This window comes from Aplidium turbinatum, chromosome 4, assembly GCF_918807975.1.
Source record: "Aplidium turbinatum chromosome 4, kaAplTurb1.1, whole genome shotgun sequence".
In the NCBI taxonomy this organism is placed as follows: Eukaryota; Metazoa; Chordata; class Ascidiacea; order Aplousobranchia; family Polyclinidae; genus Aplidium; species Aplidium turbinatum.
Window position 1 is genome coordinate 17,214,630 of NC_137475.1, and position 20,794 is coordinate 17,235,423.

The following is a 20,794-nucleotide window of genomic DNA, read 5'->3' on the forward strand; positions in this document are numbered from 1 at the left end:
TTGTTGTAGCCCCAGTCGATGTGCTGGCAGTTGAAATCGCCAGCGTAGAGACTGGAGGAGGGGAACGTTGGAAGGGATGGTGGTAACATTCGCGAGGGTGGGGGCTTGTAGATGTTGACGATGTTGTAGTCTGAGATGCAAATCCACACCCACTCAATCTCGGCATCAGTTGGAGATTGGTCGATAAAGGTCCACTTCAGGCTCTCATGCATAAACGTGGCAATGCCGTGCTTCCTGCTTAAGGTAGACCCGGCTAGCATGTAGTTGGGAATAACTAGCCTATCTGCAGAGGTGCAGGATGAAGAGTACCCGGTTGGTATGGGCAAGCTGCTCCACAACTTTGATCTTGCTTGTTGTGTAGCTTTCTATGTTGAGCTGCAGAATGGTGGGGCGTCTGAACTTGTCCATTGCCCCTTGCAGCTGTGCCGTCCGGGTGGAGGCTCTTGGTTGACAAGTTTCGTTTGGCATCTGCTTGGGTGCAGATGTTACTCACAGGATGGGGCACGAGGAGCCACTTGTCGTCCATTTTTTTACTTTATGAACCGCAATAATCCACACTCGTATTATACATATGGGCACACATTATTACCACTCAGTCTCTTCCTCACTCTACCACATACTTTTCTCAGCTGAATTTATTGTAAATGTTATATACAAACCAATCGAAACAATCCGTTCATATGGGTGTCGTGATGCTTTGATGTCATGCGTTTTAAAGTAAAAAGCACAGAATCACAGACGTGTGTTGACACGAACACTGACAGTAACTTTAGCGCAACCAGTTTGACATTAGAGGATTTTTACATTGACACATTTTTGTAACTCAATGGTCCTTTTTCTTACAACAAGTTTTAGTTGATCTTCCTCACAAACATCAGTCATGTCCAACTTAGCCGCATCCTCATCTGAGACCAGCGGGGCTTTCAAACTATCCGTCACAGAAATAAACGCATTGACGGAGAACAAAATCTGTGGCCTTTTCTGAAGTATATCACGAAACTAAGCACGGGATGTAAATAACTTTTTCACTGACTTTTAGCAGAGCGATAAATGTCCACTTTGTATGTGAGCTTTGAACAGCTTCAGTTTATTAACAAACGCAAACACGTTATGCACTAAGTCAGGCAGCATTTTAAGTTATCCTGAAAGTTCAGGTCGACAAAAAATCCAGTTTCACAATCCAGTGAGGATGCTGAGAGCACGGAATAGTTTTTGTTCTTTTCTGTCATGAACAGTTTCAGGCAAGACATCTCAAAGCTCAAAGAAGCGAGAGAGTAGCTTACATAACTTATTGACAATCATCTTAATGCCCACTGCAGCGGCAAGTCACACGGCAGCTCTTGGTCCAACTTAGTGATGAGATTCTTAAATTGCCAATGATCGAGAGCATTAATGCGAATATAGTTAACGAGTTCCATCACAGGCTTTACGACGTTGTCTAAATTCAATATTTTAGATGCAAGTTATGCCAACTTATTGTGGATTTTTAAGAAGTCGACATCAAGCGAGTTATAGCCTACTGTGCATAAGAGTATAAAAATCGGGAAAACAGCGCATGGGGCTCGAGAACTGCGGGTTGGCCAGGCCTGTTATACGGCATTAACTTACACAGCTAACATATTTGAAGAAAGTAGAACAAGCAAACAGTTGCATCATGTTCAGAGGAAGGAAACTGGTATTTGAAGAGGAAGAAATAAAGAGTACTGTTGATGGCATGAGTATGAAAAAGATTTTGTTTATGGTTGAAAAAGATTTGTATAATAATGATAGAAGATATATGTCTCTACTACACATGATGAAGAAAGATTGATATTTGAGGTTGAAAAACGAATCAAGATGAGAAATGTAATAAACTTGCAAGAAAATTTAACAATGATCCAGACGTGCTAAAAGCACTAAATGACATAAGCTTAAAACACATACACAAATTATGTAATAAAAGTTATTTGGCTGGATTTAAACACAAATAATTAAATCAAACTGTTTTTGTCAGATTACCAAAGAAATTCAAAGCAAAGATCTGCAGTCATTTCATAACACTAAGTGTGATGAGACCCACTTAAGATTTTATTGAGAGTAACTTTTGTTAAAAAATCGTAAAACAAATATCATCGAGCAATTTATCTACAACTGTACCACCAATCTTTTTAGTCTTGATTTTAAATATAAAATGTTGAACCAGAGCACATAAATCCTCATCCACAGGGTGTCCTCGTGGTGTTCATGTTGTTAATTTTTTAGTCCATCTATTGTCCTGATATCTCGCTATATGACCTGCCCAGGACCATTTTAGTTTCTTGATTGTGCTTAATATATCTCGTAATTTCGTTTGATTTCTGATCCATTCAGCAGTATTTTTATCTTGCCATGTTAAACCCATCATGATTCGTTCATGTGCTCTCTGCATACTTCTTAGTTTAAGTGTTAATTTCTTTGTAAGGTTCCAAGTTTCTGCACCATATGTAGCGGTTGGAAGGATGCATTGATCGTAGACTTGTTTCTTGAGAGATAATATGTCAACTTGGTATGTACTGTATAACAACATTGCATAAACAAACAAAACAAAGTAACCTTAGCGGGTTTAACATAATGCATTACACACAAAACAAAACTTATAACATAATAACTCAATGCAAAGAAATTTATTTTCACACGAGTCAGTTCAATCATATAGTCAGTTCATACAGTCAGTTCAATCATAATAACTCAAACGCTTTCGACACGTACGTGTGTCCTCATCAGGAATTAAATCTGCAATATGCATAAAATGAAAATTGTAAGATAAATTGGACTTTGCACTATAACTGTAACGACACTCCGGACTGAATAAGCACAAACTGAACAAATAATACAAGAATGATTAAGAGTAAATAATACGGTTGGAAACAGATCATATGAGGTACTACAGGCATTTGACAAACACTTAGAACACACACAAGAGGAACGATGAGGATGAGGCACAGGCGAATAACTGCCGGTTGAGAGATGGATTGTTACGTTTGATTCTTGAGGTTTCCATGATCTTAGTCTGAAAATCAGATCTACTTCGAGAGATGATTACACCTCATTATGATCTGTTTCCAACCGTATAATTTACTCGTAATTATTGTTGTATCGTTTGTTCAGTTTATGCTTATTCAGTCCGGAGTGTCGTTACAGTTATAGTGCAAAGTCAAATGTATCTCACAATTTTCATTTTATGTATATTGCAGATTTAATTCTTGATGAGGACACACGTACGTGTCGAAAGCGTTTGAGTTATTATGTTATATATTTTGTTTTATGTGTAATACATTATGTTAGACCTGCTAAGGTTCCTTTGTTTTGCTTGTGTATAATTCAAAAAGGCAATCTCTCTACCAAAGCTTTAACATTGCACAAAGTGTTTAATTACAACGACCTGGTAGCCTATGTATTCAGACTTTCGAACAGAACTGTCTACTTTCACACAGAAACATTGTTTTCATAAATCAGTGGATGCTGTGAAACAATGAAAGGCTTGATTGATTTTCAGACCCAGCTTGTGATATTATTCAATTACACTATCCAGAACATAGCAACTGACTGTGACTTTCCGAAGTGGCTGTGCATGTGTGAGACAGAATTTTCAGCTCTTACCAACATGAAGACAAAATACAGGTCCAGACTTTCCGTGGACCTTGACTTAGCCTACGAGTTTGCCTTTCACAAATAACTCCGAGAGTCGATGACTTATGCAATAAGAAACAATCCCATCCGTTCCATTGATGTTGTCAATTTTTTAAATAAACAAAATTCGGTTTTATTTAGTTTTACCTTTGTATTGGGGGTCCGCGAATAAACAGAGTCACAAATAGTGGTCCGTGGCCCAAAAAAGTTTGGGAAACCCTGATCTAAATAGCTCGACAAATCGAAAATCAGTCACTAACACCAAGTAGACGACATTGTACAATTCCTCTACAATTACAGTGGATACTTGCATGACTGCCCAGTAAGCTACCTACCAAATTTGAAGTAGACTGTGATAAGTGAATAATTCTAAATCAGATACGCTCATGAACCCGTCAATTTTAAATCGTTTATAAGAAAACACGACACCAGTGAACACTGAACACCTAACATAGCCTTCTTTTTTTCTACAACTAGCAACTATTTGAGCAACGAATATTGAACAACAGCACGTTTAGGGTTGGATGCACATGCACCAACAGCAGATCATCCACCGAGCAACGATTTAGCAAAACGGCCAATTAAGCAGTTTCATCAGATGACTATTTCTTTCTTTATTGTACTAAGCGTAATCCACTAATTTGAATCTACCATTCATTGCTCAGCTTGATTTTTCATTAACTAATCACAGGGGTTAACTTAACCCTTTGCTTTTCAACGTTTTTTTGGAAGTTAACTGCTCAAGGGGGGGCCGTTTTTGGATCAAATTCAATCAGCTGTTACGTGTTATCCGCTGATGCTATTTCAACAGAAGTTGCACTGGTGTGAAAGCAAATCATTTGTCTATAAGTTTGAAAAGTCATTATTTTAAAATTTTATATGTTAAACTTGATATTTCAATTTTTGCAAAGGTACCCAAAAACGACAATTTTGATTTAACTTGCCGCTATTTAATTACCGTGCTAATCCGATTTCATGCAAACTTCTGAATAACAAAGAGCTCGATCGAACGCACGAAGTGTGTGTGCCGAATCATTGCATTGATTAGAATTTACGACTTGCGAGCAAATCTTATTGTAAGCTACTCACTGATTCTAAAATAGTTACAATCAGAGTAACATTGTTACACGAATTTGAAAAAAATCAAAACTGAGTTTGTTGTCTTACATTTTTATCCTAAACTAATGCATTCCGAAACTCATGGCTAGCTTCTAGTTTTATGGAACCAAACTTCTCATAAGTAACACCTTAGCATGCTTGAATAGCTGTTTACATCTTCGTTTGTGTATTTTAGGTCTACAATTGAGTTTGTGGTATGAATATTTTTAGTAGAGAGAAGACAATTGAACAAGTTGTTGAAATTATCTGAAATTTCTAAGTTCAAATTAGGTGCTTTTGAAATTGTGGATTTGTGTCAAGTCGCAACACAAATATCATGCAGACCACATCATAAGTCATTTCGCTTACGGGTGTTTATAAACATGACTCATAAATTACATCCACAAAAAATACAGCATTTACATCAACAAAGCTAAGTTCGAAGCTCACTTTTTATTGAAGGTTGTGTCAATCAATTTGAAATAACATTTTTAGTCCGCCAGCGTCGAAACAATGCAACAGCGAATTGAGGAACATGCGTAAACAAAGGAAATGTGAAATAACCCACAGTCAGCATATCTACATAAATTTAACGTTTACAAATGTTGAATCAATGTAAAAGGACTGGATTGCTGACTGGGTCCTTATTGTTTGAAGCACAAAAAATACGCGTAAAGGCGACAACATCAGCAAGGCAGCGATTATGTTTCTGGCCAAAAAAAAAAATTAACTTTTGACTTCAAAGATAAAAATGATTATAACGAAGCTTCAAAGTTTGTCGTAAAAAATATTGCAGAGATACAATAAACATAATCATTTTGTGCCAGATTGTGAAAAGACTTCCTAGATTCTTTCCAAACATTTGCATGATTACAAATCGTCGTCGTCGTCTGAGCTTCTGGGGCCGAGGGTCTATCCTTTTACCACCCCAGATTCACGATAAATTATTTTCTATAACTTTATATTGCCAAAAAATGGCTTCTTTGTTGAAACAACGTGGCTACAATTCTATAAAAAACTCTTAGGCTTACTACATTGAAGTAATGAAATTTTTTTTTGTGATTTTGCTGATGACGTTTTACAATATCCGAAAAGTAAAAAATAATAATGATGAATTATTTTACAAAACCGTGGTTTGCAAGCGCTTCACAAAACATTGTTGGGGGAAAATTTACTATTAGACGTAAAATGTTTGTAAAAGAAAATTGTCGGTTTACGTATTTATAATGTTTATTGCGCTGTTATCGAATTATAAACTGCCTGCATTGTCTACCTTTGTGGTTGCCGGCCAGCTTAGACCAGCATGCAAACTACGCGTTTTTGGTATTTGCATCGTGTTATGATTCTCGAAAATTTCCCACAAGGTCTTTATTTTCATCGTGATATTTTTGTGCCCTTTCTGTCCTAAACTTGAAGTCATTGTGAAGCACAATCCACATCGGTTTTTAGACTCAGTCTTCATTGAAAATCTTTTGTGTGGTGCATCATTTCAAGTAGTGTCTTCCCCCTAAGCTGTTACACAAACCGCCCAGAACCAGGTTGATTATTATGTATCTTACAGCCGTTGAGAGCCCGTTATTGTATGTGTGGAATTATTACTGTACGGTAGATGTCTGGCTAAATTCATGCCAAAGTCGAGCAAATTCTGCTTTCGGGATGCTTGCCTTTATTTACTGTATTTTTTGTTGATAAGTTTAGGCAGCATTTTTCCAAGATAAATGAAAACATCGGTATTGTTCGTCACTTAGATTTAGTTTTCTCAGCATTGTTTATTCATTCTTTGATCCACTAGTTTGTCTCACTTTTGGTATAATCGGATCGTTTATAAATGGCGGGTCTTCACAATAGCCGGCCTCTTATAATGTACATTGGCGCAACGTATTTAGATGTTGAATCAATGATCAAGAAAGCTGATTTGTTTTTTGTCTAATGTGACGCCTAACTTTATGCCTTGTCTACATTACAAAATATTTTGTAATGTAGATGAGGAATTATCATCTTTATTTTGCGCTCTTTGGAACAACACACAGTGCACGGTGAAACAAAAATGCAGGACATAAGAACAAGTAGGCGACATAAAGCAGGGAAGGGACGCCATCGAGTTAGCTGCTACGTGTAAATGGAGCCTATTTCATAATTTTGAGTGTATCTCACAATTACTGTTTGCAAAAACGCTATTTCTCCGGCTTCTCCCAAAAGCATTTGCAGTCATACATTTCCGCAATTGCAATGCTTGTCAATGAGAGTATTTCCATAGAACGTTTATTTCGAAACCAGGTTTTCGTGCCTTTACCCCAGATTTCTTATTGTAACGTTTTTTATTCGTCAATGAATATTATCTGCTTGAAACAACTATTTTGAATAGTTTGTGGCCTACATAGCCTACTATTTTGATCGTGGATTGCTATTCTTCTTTGTAGAGCTGATAACGCAAAAAACGTTTGCTATTATTTTTTCTAATTAACAGCTTTGTGATCACTGGCTTTTCTTTTGTATCATAAGAAATAACGCGCTTTGTATTATTGAGGTCAAACCAAACAAAGGAAAACAAGAGGAGGTTTCTCTCTGCTCGCGCATATCGATGCACGAAGCAATTATGAGCTTATGGCTGGTTATCGCAATGTAATCCATTTCACGCTTTGCTGGAAGTTAGCTAGAAATAGCAAAAATTCACCAAAATCTCGAATTTACAAGAAAACTACACAACTGTTAGCATAAAATTTAATATCATCAGATCCGCCTGGCAATTTTAGGAAAAGTCAAGAAAAACCAAGTGCATGGCGTTACTGTGCTTCAAATAATCAAAGGAAATATGAGGGGGGGGCCAAATCTGGCCTCCCTTTGAGGAGCAAAGTGTTAATGGGCCATTTAAAAGGTCTCTTGTTGATAATTAATTCTATTTCATGATCTATCAATCCCAATTATTTGGTCAAATATCTTTCTCAAACCGACACTCAGACAGTCATATAGTAGGCTGTACTCCGTCCATATACCGCATCTCGACATGTGTTGATCATTTACAAAATTGTAAATTTAGTTATGGATAATTATGTTGCAACCTTGAATAGCCTTGTAACAGAGATGCAAACCCTAACGTATTAGGACTTGTCAGAAATAAAAACAAAATCATTAAAGAACATTTAAATAGGGAAATGTGAACGATTTTCAATACAAAATTTAACCAAGAAAATTGAGGATCGAAACTTCTCACTCAAACCTGTAATGGTCCAAACGTCCTTTCCGCTCTCAGTAACTCCATAATCCTCATATGGATAAGAATGTAAGATATTGCAATGAAGATATCAGACAAAGGAAGGGGGGCTAGCATATCCTCGTGCCAGTAGGAATCACCTCGAGTCAGCGTTCCTGCAAGTAATCGTTAGCCTGCTTCACAAACGATGTACAGAAGCAACAAAAAGTGCAACGTAACCAGATATTCTCCATGGCGATAGTTTTAGTTTTATTTGGACCAAGTTACAGAATCGAAATTAGGGACAGTAGAATACGGGGACTACTTATTTTACTTATGTTTCTTGCGGTATGGACAGCTGGAGGGTCACTGCAATTTAAAAAATTGGCAGAACTGCACAAAGTTCTTTTTGGTTTCACGTTAATTCATTCTCATGAAATGAAATGCTATATTTTGCTTGAAATTTGGGGTGTTAAAACATCGGTAAAACCTTACTGCAGCAGTGTGAGGCTACCTACCGTTGCCACTGTAGCGTGAAGTCTGCTGCTGCATTATTATGATTTGAATAGTATAAAATAAACACGATATCACGTGTTTTCATACATTTATTTTCGAAATACATACTTTGTACACACGTGGCACTCGTGGCAGGTTACATACGCTGTACCTGGGTTTGCGACGTATGGCGATAGACCTCAAGCTGCAGTTGCACCAAATTTTGTCATATTGCTATGACCTTCCAGCTGCAATCCACTTTGTTTTTGATTGAGCAATCCCTTACTTCTACCATCTCTAATCGAAACATTTTTATCTTAAGCAGTTTTCTTGAAAGATATTTTCGAGGAGGTTTGTAAGCATCACAAGGTAAAACTCTTAACTTGATTTTTCTCATAACCTAGAGCTTATTCATTTTTAATAAAAGTGTGAATGCATTTCCATTTCACTCTAATTCGTTATACTTCAAAATTGATATTTCTTACCATTAAAATATAGTAAAAGGTATTCTGAAACCTGCATAAAATGTGCATTCGTGGGTTCAACTTAATAATATCTAGGGTCAAGAAACAATACTGGAAAGCCAATAATAATATTTTAAAGGGATACTAAAGGAAAAACCTAACTTGGCGATTGTACACGTTCTTTGTGTTTAACATGCTACCATAAAACGATTTTCAATAAAATTTTGCCTCATTGCGGTCTGATCAACATTCCGCGCGTGCTTTTGTCAGAGCTTGCGACTGTACAGTCTACGTCACTATAGACTAGCAATCAGCTGATCGAGCAATAGTTATTTCAATATCAAAACATCAGACAGTTTGCTCAAAACATCAGATCTGATGTTAAAACATCAGATGTGGTAACGTGGCATTTGTTATTGCTGTCGATAGTGACGTATTCTCGAGCAGTGTTTCCACTTTTTGGTCATTTTGAAAAAATTAAAAATAAATGAAACATTGGACTTTGGGCCTTGCCAGTGCCATTGAAAACAATTTTTTTCGGTAATGTTTTTTGAAATGTATTCTTGAATCTTCAGTTTACGCATTTTAATGCTTAATTCTCGTTTGAAAATTTCATTTAGTATGCCTTTAATCCTACCTCCCTGTATGATGTGGATGAGTCGGAGCAACATGAATGTTGTATAGAACAGGATGGTAGCCATGTCGTTCCAGTTCCATATGTCTGACAAGTACTCTCTAAGCCCCTGTATCAGTCGAGATAACCGGGTTAATAAAATAGATGAATTCATGGCCCTCTTTTCTGTTTGCAGTATATTTAGCCAGACGAAGGTATAACAAAATATCTGTAATTCGCAATGTACATTAACCTTACTTGTCATAATAGGCGTGAAATAAAATAAATTACTTATTGGTGTTATTTTATTAACGATTATATCAAACGCATATAGGCTACCACGTTTGATAGATTTTATTGAACTTTTGTGTGCTGTGTACACAAAACAAGAGTTCGAAAATAACCACAGCAATTAACAATTTACGAATGCTTCTAAAGTTTTGCAGAATCCAAACACCAATAACTCATAAAGAACTTTAGATATTACCTGATGTCCAATCTCCCTCAGCTCTTGAAACAGTTTTCCCAAAATCCAAAAATATGCAATTATGAGTAATGGTGGTATCTACAAAGCAAATAGTTAGACGTATACAAATCTTATTAGCCATAGTTTCCAATCTGGGCCCCACACCCTGAGGTTGTAGGAGAATAATGAAAACATTGATATTAGGGAACAACATCAAAACAATGAGCACTAAAATTCATATACATGTTTAAAGTTAATTTTGTTAACTTTTAAATCAGAATTAGTTTTAAAAGGTAAGGGATATATAAGATTGATACGGTAATGGAAAAAGTCTGTGGTTGTAAAATGGGAGAAAACTACTGCGCTAGAAAATGAGGAAAAGTTGAGCTACAGTGACAGCTCTGTGCGTAGTACCTAGAAGTGCCTCGTGCTTACAAAGTTGATACAAAGCATTAAATTGTTCCGCGTATAAATATATTACTTTATCAATAAAAAGTAAGCCTTTCTTGCAATGCACAAATTGTAATGTAAAACAACACATCACAAATATGCAGAGTATTTGCTATTCTGTTTAAGCACCGCTGTTAGTTCAGTGGTTAAGCGCCCGAGTCAAGATCAGGTGTCGCTGGTTCGACTCTCTGGCACCTAATGGATGGAATAATTTCTCGGCAAAACACTTCAATAATTCAAATACTTCAATAGTTCAAACACTTCAATAATCCAAATAATCTGTCAATCTCGGTGACCGGGCCTGCATCAGTGGTTCAAAGTCTTTACAAGTATGCAAAACTTCCAGGATAAAGCTCTCAAAGAAACTCTCCCAGTCCGAGGATAAAGATTCAAAACCAACCAACCACTGTGATTTTACATAAAAATCAGTCACCCAAAATATTTTCTACTGTTGTTACTTATACTTTTATAGAACCGAACAAACCTTTTGATCAAGATAAATAACCTCAGTCAGTAAACAACAATGTTTCCAAACATTTCCATTCAATTAACCGCTTCATATCGAAACAAACAAACTTACTGCTTCAAGACTTTCGAAAATGTTGAATTGCATCAGCAAGGTGTTGGTGAGGAGCATGATAACAAAAAGAACTTCGGACATGAGCCAACACCAGAACTTAACAGTGGGATTCCTCATCAACCTCCCCAGTCCTGATTTGGGACTGATAAGGAAAGCAATGCTGAGGAAGGGGAATAGTATCCCAAGAAATATCTGAGAGACGTAAACAAATTTTTGCAGTGTTTTCATTGAAGCTCATGTTAAAGACCATTGCCAACGTCATGTCTCGTGGATTAATCAACAGATTGAGGTCCGCTTTTAGCAGCATGATAGTTGCTTACTTCACAATGTAGATTTTAACGACCTCCTTTAGCCTGATGCTGCGAGTTCGCTGTGGTAATAGCGAATAGCACTAGCTTTTGGAACAAAGTTCCCTAGTCATGTGCTATGATGAATGGTGTTAATTTGACGAATAGTCATCAGTCCCAATGAAAAAGAATAAGTACAGCGGCGCTTTCCATTGCGCGAGGCCGATCGGCGCGATGTCAACTGACAAGATTTTTATTCGATTGCAGACGTAAAAGCGTAATGATTGTGAAACAAAGTATCTGAAAAGCAAAAACACTATGGATGACTTTGCTTCACCAAACCTTCAAAATCAACATTGATCCATTTCTCAATTGCGTGACACCAGGTTTTCAGTTTCTCTGCATATTTTTGTTCTGCTGTAATGCCTTGTGTAAACTTTTCTTTTACGTTGTATAAAGAATTGCATTGAAAAGGATAGTTGAGAAGACCTCTATTTTAACAAAAATCATTCAAAATTTAAAATTGCATCTTTGCATTAGCATTATTTCTCTTTTACTTCTCTCATTGAATAAAACCTCAATGGTTGGTGTCCCTCCAGCGGGAAGCGCGCCATTGACCGGACGAGTAGGCTATTTAGTAGGTCGCTGCAGCAGATGGAGTGTTGACCGTAGACCCATGGACTTCTAAATAGTAGAATCTGGACTGGAAACGCAGTGGACAACAGTAGGCCAAACAGTTGGTACAACAGTTGGCCAACAGTGGGCCAACAGCCAAGTAACTAACCCTGTTGGCCCACTGTTGGCCAACTGTTGTACCAACTGTTTGGCCTACTGTTGTCCACTGCGTTTCCAGTCCAGATTCTACTATTTAGAAGTCCATGGTAGACCCTTTAAACAAGACAATTTTTCCTATGAACCAGCTGACCGCAGTCATTCTGACCCTTCTAGCACAGTGAGTTGATTTAACTTTGTTTGGTAATTATAAAAAAAGAGTAATGGAATCGAACCCACATCATCGAAATAACACTCCAACATCAAGGCCAGGCTGCCGATAGCGAAACGTTTACTTAATTCAGTTTCTATTAGAAATGTTTCAAGAAGAACGCTTACAATATCGCGTGCATGTAACACTCCATCTTCTGCAGTGACCAAAAGAATACAAATACGTTGACCGGACAAGAAGTAGCCTATTGTACGCCATACTTTAGGGTGATTCATACTACAGTATAAGCAACAACTGCACTCAGAGATTTCGAATTAAAAAGTAACGTGCATATCTAAGTTTTTGACCGATTGTACAATTGATGATGGGCTAATTAAAAAGTATGCAAATTAACTTTCACGTTTTGCTTAACTTTTTAAATTTTGAAATCCAACAGTGATCTGTTTGTTTTATGACGAGATTATTTATAAAATTGCAATTACATTCAAAAGAATGTGGCAAGTCACGTTTAGAGTGCGCTGGGAAGTACCTGGACGAATGTAGCCTTTAGACCTTTCAATCTCCTGAACATACTTCCCTTCTGTATATAGATCAAAGCCAGTTGAGAGTTGTCAGACGTCACAAAGTCTTTCATTTCATACTTGACAGCCTAATAGGAAAGTTTGAGTCAGGTACACAATAACTCTGATTAGACTGGTTTTGATTCAGAAATAATGGAATGTTAAGTAGAGAATTTGTAACACTAAAAAGAAGTGTGTGTACAACTGTTAGATTATCCCTGGCTCTACAACTGTTAGATTATACCTACTCCGCAACACAATTTTAAAACATTTTTAGAACATAGTTTGTGTAGTGGTGTTTGAAACTTCCGCCTAGTCTTTTTTTTCACACACACGTAGGGTGTATTTGCAGAGCTGTGACTTCTGTGAACAAAATGACATCAAATTTCATGTTGTCTTTTCGAAAAAAGCTGACTTAAACTTAACCCTATTTAGAGCAGTACCGTTCCTGCTAGCAGTACGGTTGGTTCGATGCACACCGAAAATCGAATTATTTCAGTTTAAGAAACGTAATCAAACAAAAACTTTTACTCATTTTACAAATTTTGTAGCCTATGTGTTAACAATGTGTTAGAAAGTTGATGATGGAATTGGGATGGAATGATGGAAGACTTCCATCCTAACATCAAAATCTTCCATCTCTTTCCATCTTTGACGTTTTCCATATCTTTCATCCAAAAATCTGCCTTCCATTCCATTACAATCCCATTCCCTGACCACGGGGCCTTACAGACCTCAAACACACTTTTGCCTTGTGATTACTTCTTTAGTTTAAATGATACCACATTGGAACTCGGTGACTTTGTGCATATACCCCAGGACTATAACTAACATAAATATCTGTAAATAAAACTATTTTGTATGACGCTATTTTGCACTCAACTGGTATGAAATAAATCATTATTATTACTAGTATGTCAAAAAATAGCAGCATTGTGAACCATTGGTTTCTAACAGACTCCAACCCAAGCAGCTTTACAAGGTAAATCCTTCCCTTGCTTAAGCACAAACTATTTGATAGCATTAACTTATTTTGTCATATCAACCACAATAATAAACTAACACTTATACTTTTCCCTATATAAACATTGCAGTAGTACAAAAACACAAGTGTTGGTTTATTATTTTATGGTAACAATAGTAAGGCGAAAATTTTGTGACATTTTACACGTTAGATCAATAATTGTAAAAATCATTTATTAATCGTAAAAGTTCAGTAGCCGATGTCCATTTCGGTAGTAGGCCTAGACCTACCGTATGCAGTATGCACCCTGCAGTAGGGATGGTTGATGGTAAGAAGGTAAATTGATCTTCGAAAAATGTACTTGCATTTTTCAGTTCAATTCAGTGCATAGTCTATTCTTAGGAAAGAATAAAAATGCGTCGATCAAGGTGCAAGAGCTGTTCTCGACATGACATAAGAGATCAAAAGATCTGGACGAAATGTGATCGATATCCTTGCCGTGAATAGAATATCTTTATTGTATGGCTAGAGTGGAATAGTGAAAGCTCTGGGATCAGCATGAAGAAGCAAAGAAATTTCTTTCTTCAGGTAAAGAACCAAGAAAACGTGGAAAAGGAAAGTTGAGGAGGAAAGCAGCATGGTGGGCTTGACAAGAGCGGACGCGTTAGACAGATCGATGTGGAGGCAGGGTGTGAAGGCGATTGCGGCACTTGGAGGTGAATTCGGCCACCCTCGGTAACGGGGACATTACCAGATTAAAACTGGTCTACTACACTTGCTGGCGTAAACACCCAGCTTAACCCCACCCCTCTAATATTAGTCATATCATCTCAAAAACAAAAAACAAAGTTGATGATGACAATGCTCTCAAATTGAAATGACAGCAATGTAGCCTTAGCAACAGAAACATAGACGAAGAATCTTTTTCTTTTCGTGGTAAGCAGGCAGGAATGCGTTTTCGGGAAGCCTCCAAGTCAATTTGTCAACAATGCTGTCAGTGCTGTTGCATTGAACACCGATGTTTGCAAGTGTTATTTGTAAGTCTTGCTGCTGATAGTATGATTGATTCATTGCTGTGGTTTACTTTAACTGGCTATACTTTTTCGTTGATACTTGTGATGATTATATTAGCTAAATAGTATTTCAGCTTCAAAAAATTTTTATTTAACTTATTACATGTTATATAAAGATCCATTAGTTATCAACTCAACAAGTCTGCATGAAGCTATGTTTGCAAAAGTTTATGTCAAAAGTAACTGTGCAATGCCCTATTTAACTATCCCACATGAAATGCATGCATAAATCATATAAATTGTAGCATAGTTACATGGGGTCTGACAGACCTCTCTGGTCCACAGTCAGTTTTTTTCGTGGTAGACAGCGGGTTAAAGTAAAACTTTCGGCGTGCCTGAAAGTTTTCAAAAATCTCGTGTCTTTCCAGTACTTTTATCACACAGTCTCGACAAAAATCAAAAAAGACAAAACACAATAAAATGGTGAATTTCAATCTAAATAAAAAATAAGACTAAAATAAGTGGACCTCACACTCATCGATGTGTATGTAGGCTAACACATGCTTTAATGCTCATATCTTATATAGCATTTCTACATGGCGATAACTGTAGCCTACTTTCCATGATGACCCTTATCGGCCTTAGCTCGACCTTAAGTGAATGAGTTACAATGAATCAGCCAACAAATCACTTCAACTGTAATAATAAGGTGGAGCATAAACTTAATTCAAAGTGATCGAACCTTTTCAATAGGCTTCAAGTAATGCCGGATCATTTGTCTGCTGTTGGTTGTGATGTGGTCAGAATCATTATCTTCTTCATCCTCATCGATATCCATGTCATCATCTTCCAAGTCGTATCTCATAAAGTCAGCTAACTCATTCGCAGAACGCACTTCCTGTAAAGTGACGCTTTCATAGTAGGCCTAATTTATTTTTCTTTCGCGCAACGAACATCTTTTCATAGTAACAAAATGATTACTGTAATGCGCTCTGTAATTGAGTGCTGTAGATGAAACTGCGTTTGCTAGAGCATTAGCTTTTGGGCTTTCAAAACAAATGCTAATTTGAAATTGTCTTTAACAATTCGCATAAACTTGACATTATTATACGTTTGATAAAGAAAAATCAATGAAACAGGTTATGCATTACAGCAGTGAACATGCCGTATTATCTTATCTTCAATGCTAAAGCAACGTATTTTCTAAGTGGCATAGTGGAGTAAACTCTGCGCCAATACTCCTAAACACTCTGATTATTCCTTTTTGTCAAATTTTTTTTTTCACTTTTTCAAAGTGACAGAAAACACATTAAATGCTTTCACTCTCAATCTAGTTTGTTTGCATTGAATACCAGGTCATTCGTTCAAGATCCACTTTAAGCTTTATGACAGACAGTAGATTTCATGAAAACGCTACAAGCTGATAAAAGCCTGGTGAAATACTTCACCTGCAACAGTTCCATGGCAAACGTCTCGCATCTTTCAGCCATGGCAAGATAAGACTCATCCACTTCTCTTTCTCTTTTTGCCAGCTCATGAAGTTCACCAAATAAATCCATGGTTGCGTTCATTGGGTCCCAGGACATTCCTTTCTCACTGAAAAATAATTAATCGTTCAAAACTGATTTTGAAACATTTCTAAAATGTTTACGTAAAAGTTGACCTGATGGAGAAAAACTGATTGCATTTTCGGAATCAGCGCCCCAAAGTTAGTCTAAATCAGTTCAAAAACTGCCGGCACCAAAAATTGTGTCGGCCAGTGTTATGCAAGGCAGAAGCGATTATTATCCATAATTCATGCAAAAGATAAAATATACCTTGTGTAATACTGCACCATTAGAATCTTTTACATAAATAAAACATAATCAACTACAACGTTTCTAAAAGAAACACTCAGTCTACAATACTGTAGGCCTATATTGCATAGAACTGCAGTAAATGTTTTTTTTTCTGTGAATGGTATATAACAAAATTGTGTTTCTTATTTCGCTTGATGTGTTTTATTTTGAACTGTTTAAACGTAAATGTACTTATTTTACGCCGTTTTGCGATATAATGCAAACGAATGCCGCGTGCAAATCTTTGGTGTATGTTGGTGCCAGGTCGCTTTTCAACCGGGAAGAGAAAACGCTGAAGAGGGCTTTTTTGTGAAAAAAAAAGAAAATCATGAAGTTTTACCAGATGTCATAACAGAGTTCATAAAAAGTTTGCTTATGATTTTTCGATGAATATGTATGAGTCATTAAGTCTGTCTGTAAACTTCTACTGCAAAAATAAACATGGTTTACTACTATGAAAAGTGACAGCATTTTAACAGGAAACCTGACTACGATTTCACTGATGAAATCCACCATATAGTTTGCTCCTCAAACGGGGGCCGGATCTGCCCCCTCATACTTCTTTTGGTTACTAGAAGAACAGTAACGCCATGCACTTGGTTTTTCTTGAGTTTTCCCAAAGGCGGATCTGATGATATTAAATTTGATACTAAAAGTTATGTAGTTTTTTTGTAAATTCAAGATTTGGGTAATATCTTGCTGTTTCTGGCCAACTTTCAGCAAAGCATGAAATGGATTCCATTGCGCTTACATGCGATATGCTCATAATAGCTTCGGGCATCCACAATCTTTAGGAAATTTTCATTTTCTGTATATTAGTTTACAGTACTACTGAAAGTGTAAAACGTGTAAAATTGATAAAATGTCAAGACAATGCTTTATTGCCGAGGAGGCGATGGTCTTTCAAAGTCTCTCTAATTCAGCGCTTCAGGCAAGCCACATCTCTCTCTTCAAGACCAGTGTAATGTGCATGACCTTTATTCTGCTCTGAATCTAAGAATTATTTCCTCCTTCCACCTGTGACACAACCTAAATGTTACAACACCATTCTGGAAAGACCCACGAATAAACGTGATGCACCTACTTTCATAACGTGGAAAAGTGACAGGCCTGCCAGCAGTGGTCGCCAATCACAGCATAACGTAATCTTCGGTAATTTTGGACCATCACAAAAATCTCAGCTGAAGGCTGATCTCCGCGGTGTATGGGAACTGTTCTTTACTTCGGCAACGCTAGAAATGATAGTAACCGCAACGAACAGTCGTATACGGAAAACTCGTGAGTCTTTCCATTTTTCCACAAGTCGCAGTACATTCACATTCACGAACGATACTGAAAATACTGAAACATCTACGTTTTTGGGACTAATGTAGCCTACGTTAGACGACTTTACATGAATGAATGAATGATCAAAATGTGCAGATACTCTACGATCCCATATAGTTGGCTCACCAGTGTTTGGTGCCACTATGAGCAAGAACCGGTTTCAGTTTCCTAATTCTTGCATCGCTTTTGACAATCAAGACACAAGAAACGAAAGATGGAAATCATTTAGGTTTGTTGCAATACTGGAACTCTTTGAAAATTTCAACCAACGATAATTGCTCCAAGCATGTTGTGCCCGATGATTACGTATCAATTGATGGGACTCTTTATCCAATGAGTACAAAAGTAGGGTTCAAACAGTTCAACCCGAGCAAGCCGGCGAAATACGGACTTTTGTTCAAATTTGTGAACGCTGTCAAATACAGCTATATACCTTCACAGCAACACCTTATGGCAAAAAATCGATTGAAGATCCAATGCCTTACTATGTTTCAGGCACAGAAAGTATTGTGAAATACTTGAAATTGAAAAGTTACAGGTGCAGGTCGATTTTCAAAACAGAAAGATTTCTTTTGATAGACTTATACCAGCATTCCTCTTGCAAAGTGGATGTTAACCCATAACACCACGTGCGTGGGAACTTTGCAAGCAAACAGGAGAGGGTTACCTGTTGAACTGAAAAATTGTGCAAATCGAGAAGTTTACTCTTTAAAATGTTTTTAGGAAGAGCACGAAAAAAAATTTCTTTTTTTGTTTCATTCTTTCGTTCATTCTTTTGCAGATGCTTCACGCCTTGTGATGAATCAGTTGCAACAAATCTTTGAGAAAGAATAATAAAACGCGTTTTTTTTTTTGCGGAATTATTCACCATCATCATTTTTTCGTTTTAGATGCTGCAAAACTTGATCAAAAATTACCTCAGGAAGATGTTTTTCGTATTTTAAAATTTCAAGGTTTCAAACTGTATTTATTTGTTATAATAGTTGCCAAATTGTTTCAACAATGAAGTGATTTTAGACTATGTGAGATCATAAAAAAATCTCAGTCCTGTACCTTATCTTTGGAAAAATTAAAGTGTTCTAGCAATCTGGAAAAGCTATAAATTAATTGTTTATATTGCAGCTCTGTTTCGTTTTTTATCATAAAATTTGAAACTACGTTGTAATCACTTCTATTGTTGAAACCATAAGTTAACTCCTTTGTTCTTGTCCAGAAACATAACAGTCCCAAAAACTATTCCTACAAATATATGTCTTTTTCATTTGTTTCAGCATCTACAAACGTCTAAAGATGTTGAATCAAAGTAGAAAAGACAAATTTTTCTGTCTGGGGTATTGTCTACTTTGCTTGTAGGCCTACTTATTGTTTTACGATGTTTTTTAACTAATACACTGTGTTTCAAAAATGATTACTTTCTGTCCACCAATTAATTATATTTTGGTTTTGTTTACTTGGTTGTGGCATTGTTACGGCGAAGGCGCACACTATCTGATAGAAATCTTCAATAAAAAAGTTTCTCAAACCTAGCGTAGTTTATATTTGTATTTTAGTGAGTATTCTACATGATTAGTTATAAACGTGCTACAGCGTAAATGAATTGGCTTATGGTTCTTTGTTAGACGCTGTCTTGAAAGACCATTTGATAGAAACTTCATTAAATTTAATAATTTATAATAACAAAGTTAGCAAAGAAGTTTTAGGTAATTTCATTAGTAGTGCAAACAACTCCTCTCACTTCGAAATGTCTACACGCGAGTTTCTTGTTATCTAACCTACTTGTACATGAGCAGCATGAATGCTGGACTGGCTCGTGCTTTGTAGTGAAGGAGTCTCTCCATTACAGAATCCCAGGAATAAGGATCAAATCCTTCATCAAGGAGGAGCTTGTTGTCGCTAAACGTCAACCGATGAGAATATCTGACAGAAAGAAAACAATGAATGTAATTTAAAAAAAGAAGGTCGCAACCGAGGTTCTGACTATAGTTATTGTTCTTGAAGAAAAAATGGATTCCAATAAACCTTTGCACTTAATTTGTAGACCTTAATTAATTTAATTATTTGCAAAAATAAGATTATGTGACTCAATTATGCTAGAAGACTTAAGGACTCATGACATATCACGTATTATGTTGCTACTTTTAACTCCCATACTATGCATGGGAGTGAAAGTGTGTGAGGGGTTCATTCATTTTATCATGGCGACTGAGCATATGTTTTGGTGATTTATCAAATGCAATTGATTGACTGATTCAATCTTTATCCTTGGACTGGGAAAACATGTTGCCAACCTCCTCGTGGTGAGTCCTGGTGATGAAGCGAATGGCAACAATCAGAGACCACAACTCACAGGGCACCCGGGGTGGTAAAAGGATAAATCCTCGGGCCCCGGTGTCCAATGAGAGAAATTCATTCTAGTGGCCAGTGGGGCCTCGCCGATCCACCATCTTGAGCGTGTGGCTCAGATTTTCAAACTGCACACCACATTATCTACCATTGTCCTGTTTATCGACCCCAGGATAGATATGTGGACCTAACAACGCTCGTTGAATGCACAATCCATTGGCTGCTGCGCCTGGATGTAACAACGTGATCTGTGGCGGCCTCAAACGCAAGAAAAAGAAGACTGGGAAAACTTTTTGGAGAGTTTTATGCTGACAGATTCACATACTTGAAGAGGATTAGAACTAGGGTTGGGACCCCGGGAAATCCCGATCCCGGAATCCCGGGATTTTAACCCATTTTTCTGATCCCGATCCCGGGATTAATTTTATTAAAATCTCGGGATTTCCAGAAAATATCTACAAAAGCTGATGTAGCGCCATATCGCTTGGCTTATATTATTTCATGGCTTTAAAGCAG

The 20,794-nt window shown here is 37.0% G+C and overlaps 1 protein-coding gene across 1 annotated transcript in view; it reads right to left on the reverse strand.

Moving 5' to 3' along the window:
• LOC145768959 (short transient receptor potential channel 4-like) overlaps positions 1–20,794 on the reverse strand; it is a 122,095-nt gene that overhangs the window by 44,809 nt on the left and 56,492 nt on the right. The window contains exons 9-16 of the mRNA XM_082580561.1: positions 19,712–19,852; positions 16,220–16,367; positions 15,514–15,669; positions 12,764–12,883; positions 11,005–11,196; positions 9,996–10,073; positions 9,533–9,638; positions 7,964–8,112 (exon numbers count right to left, since the gene is read on the reverse strand). Coding sequence (XP_082436687.1) covers positions 7,964–8,112; positions 9,533–9,638; positions 9,996–10,073; positions 11,005–11,196; positions 12,764–12,883; positions 15,514–15,669; positions 16,220–16,367; positions 19,712–19,852 — 1,090 coding nt within the window. The remainder of the gene's footprint in view (positions 1–7,963; positions 8,113–9,532; positions 9,639–9,995; positions 10,074–11,004; positions 11,197–12,763; positions 12,884–15,513; positions 15,670–16,219; positions 16,368–19,711; positions 19,853–20,794) is intronic.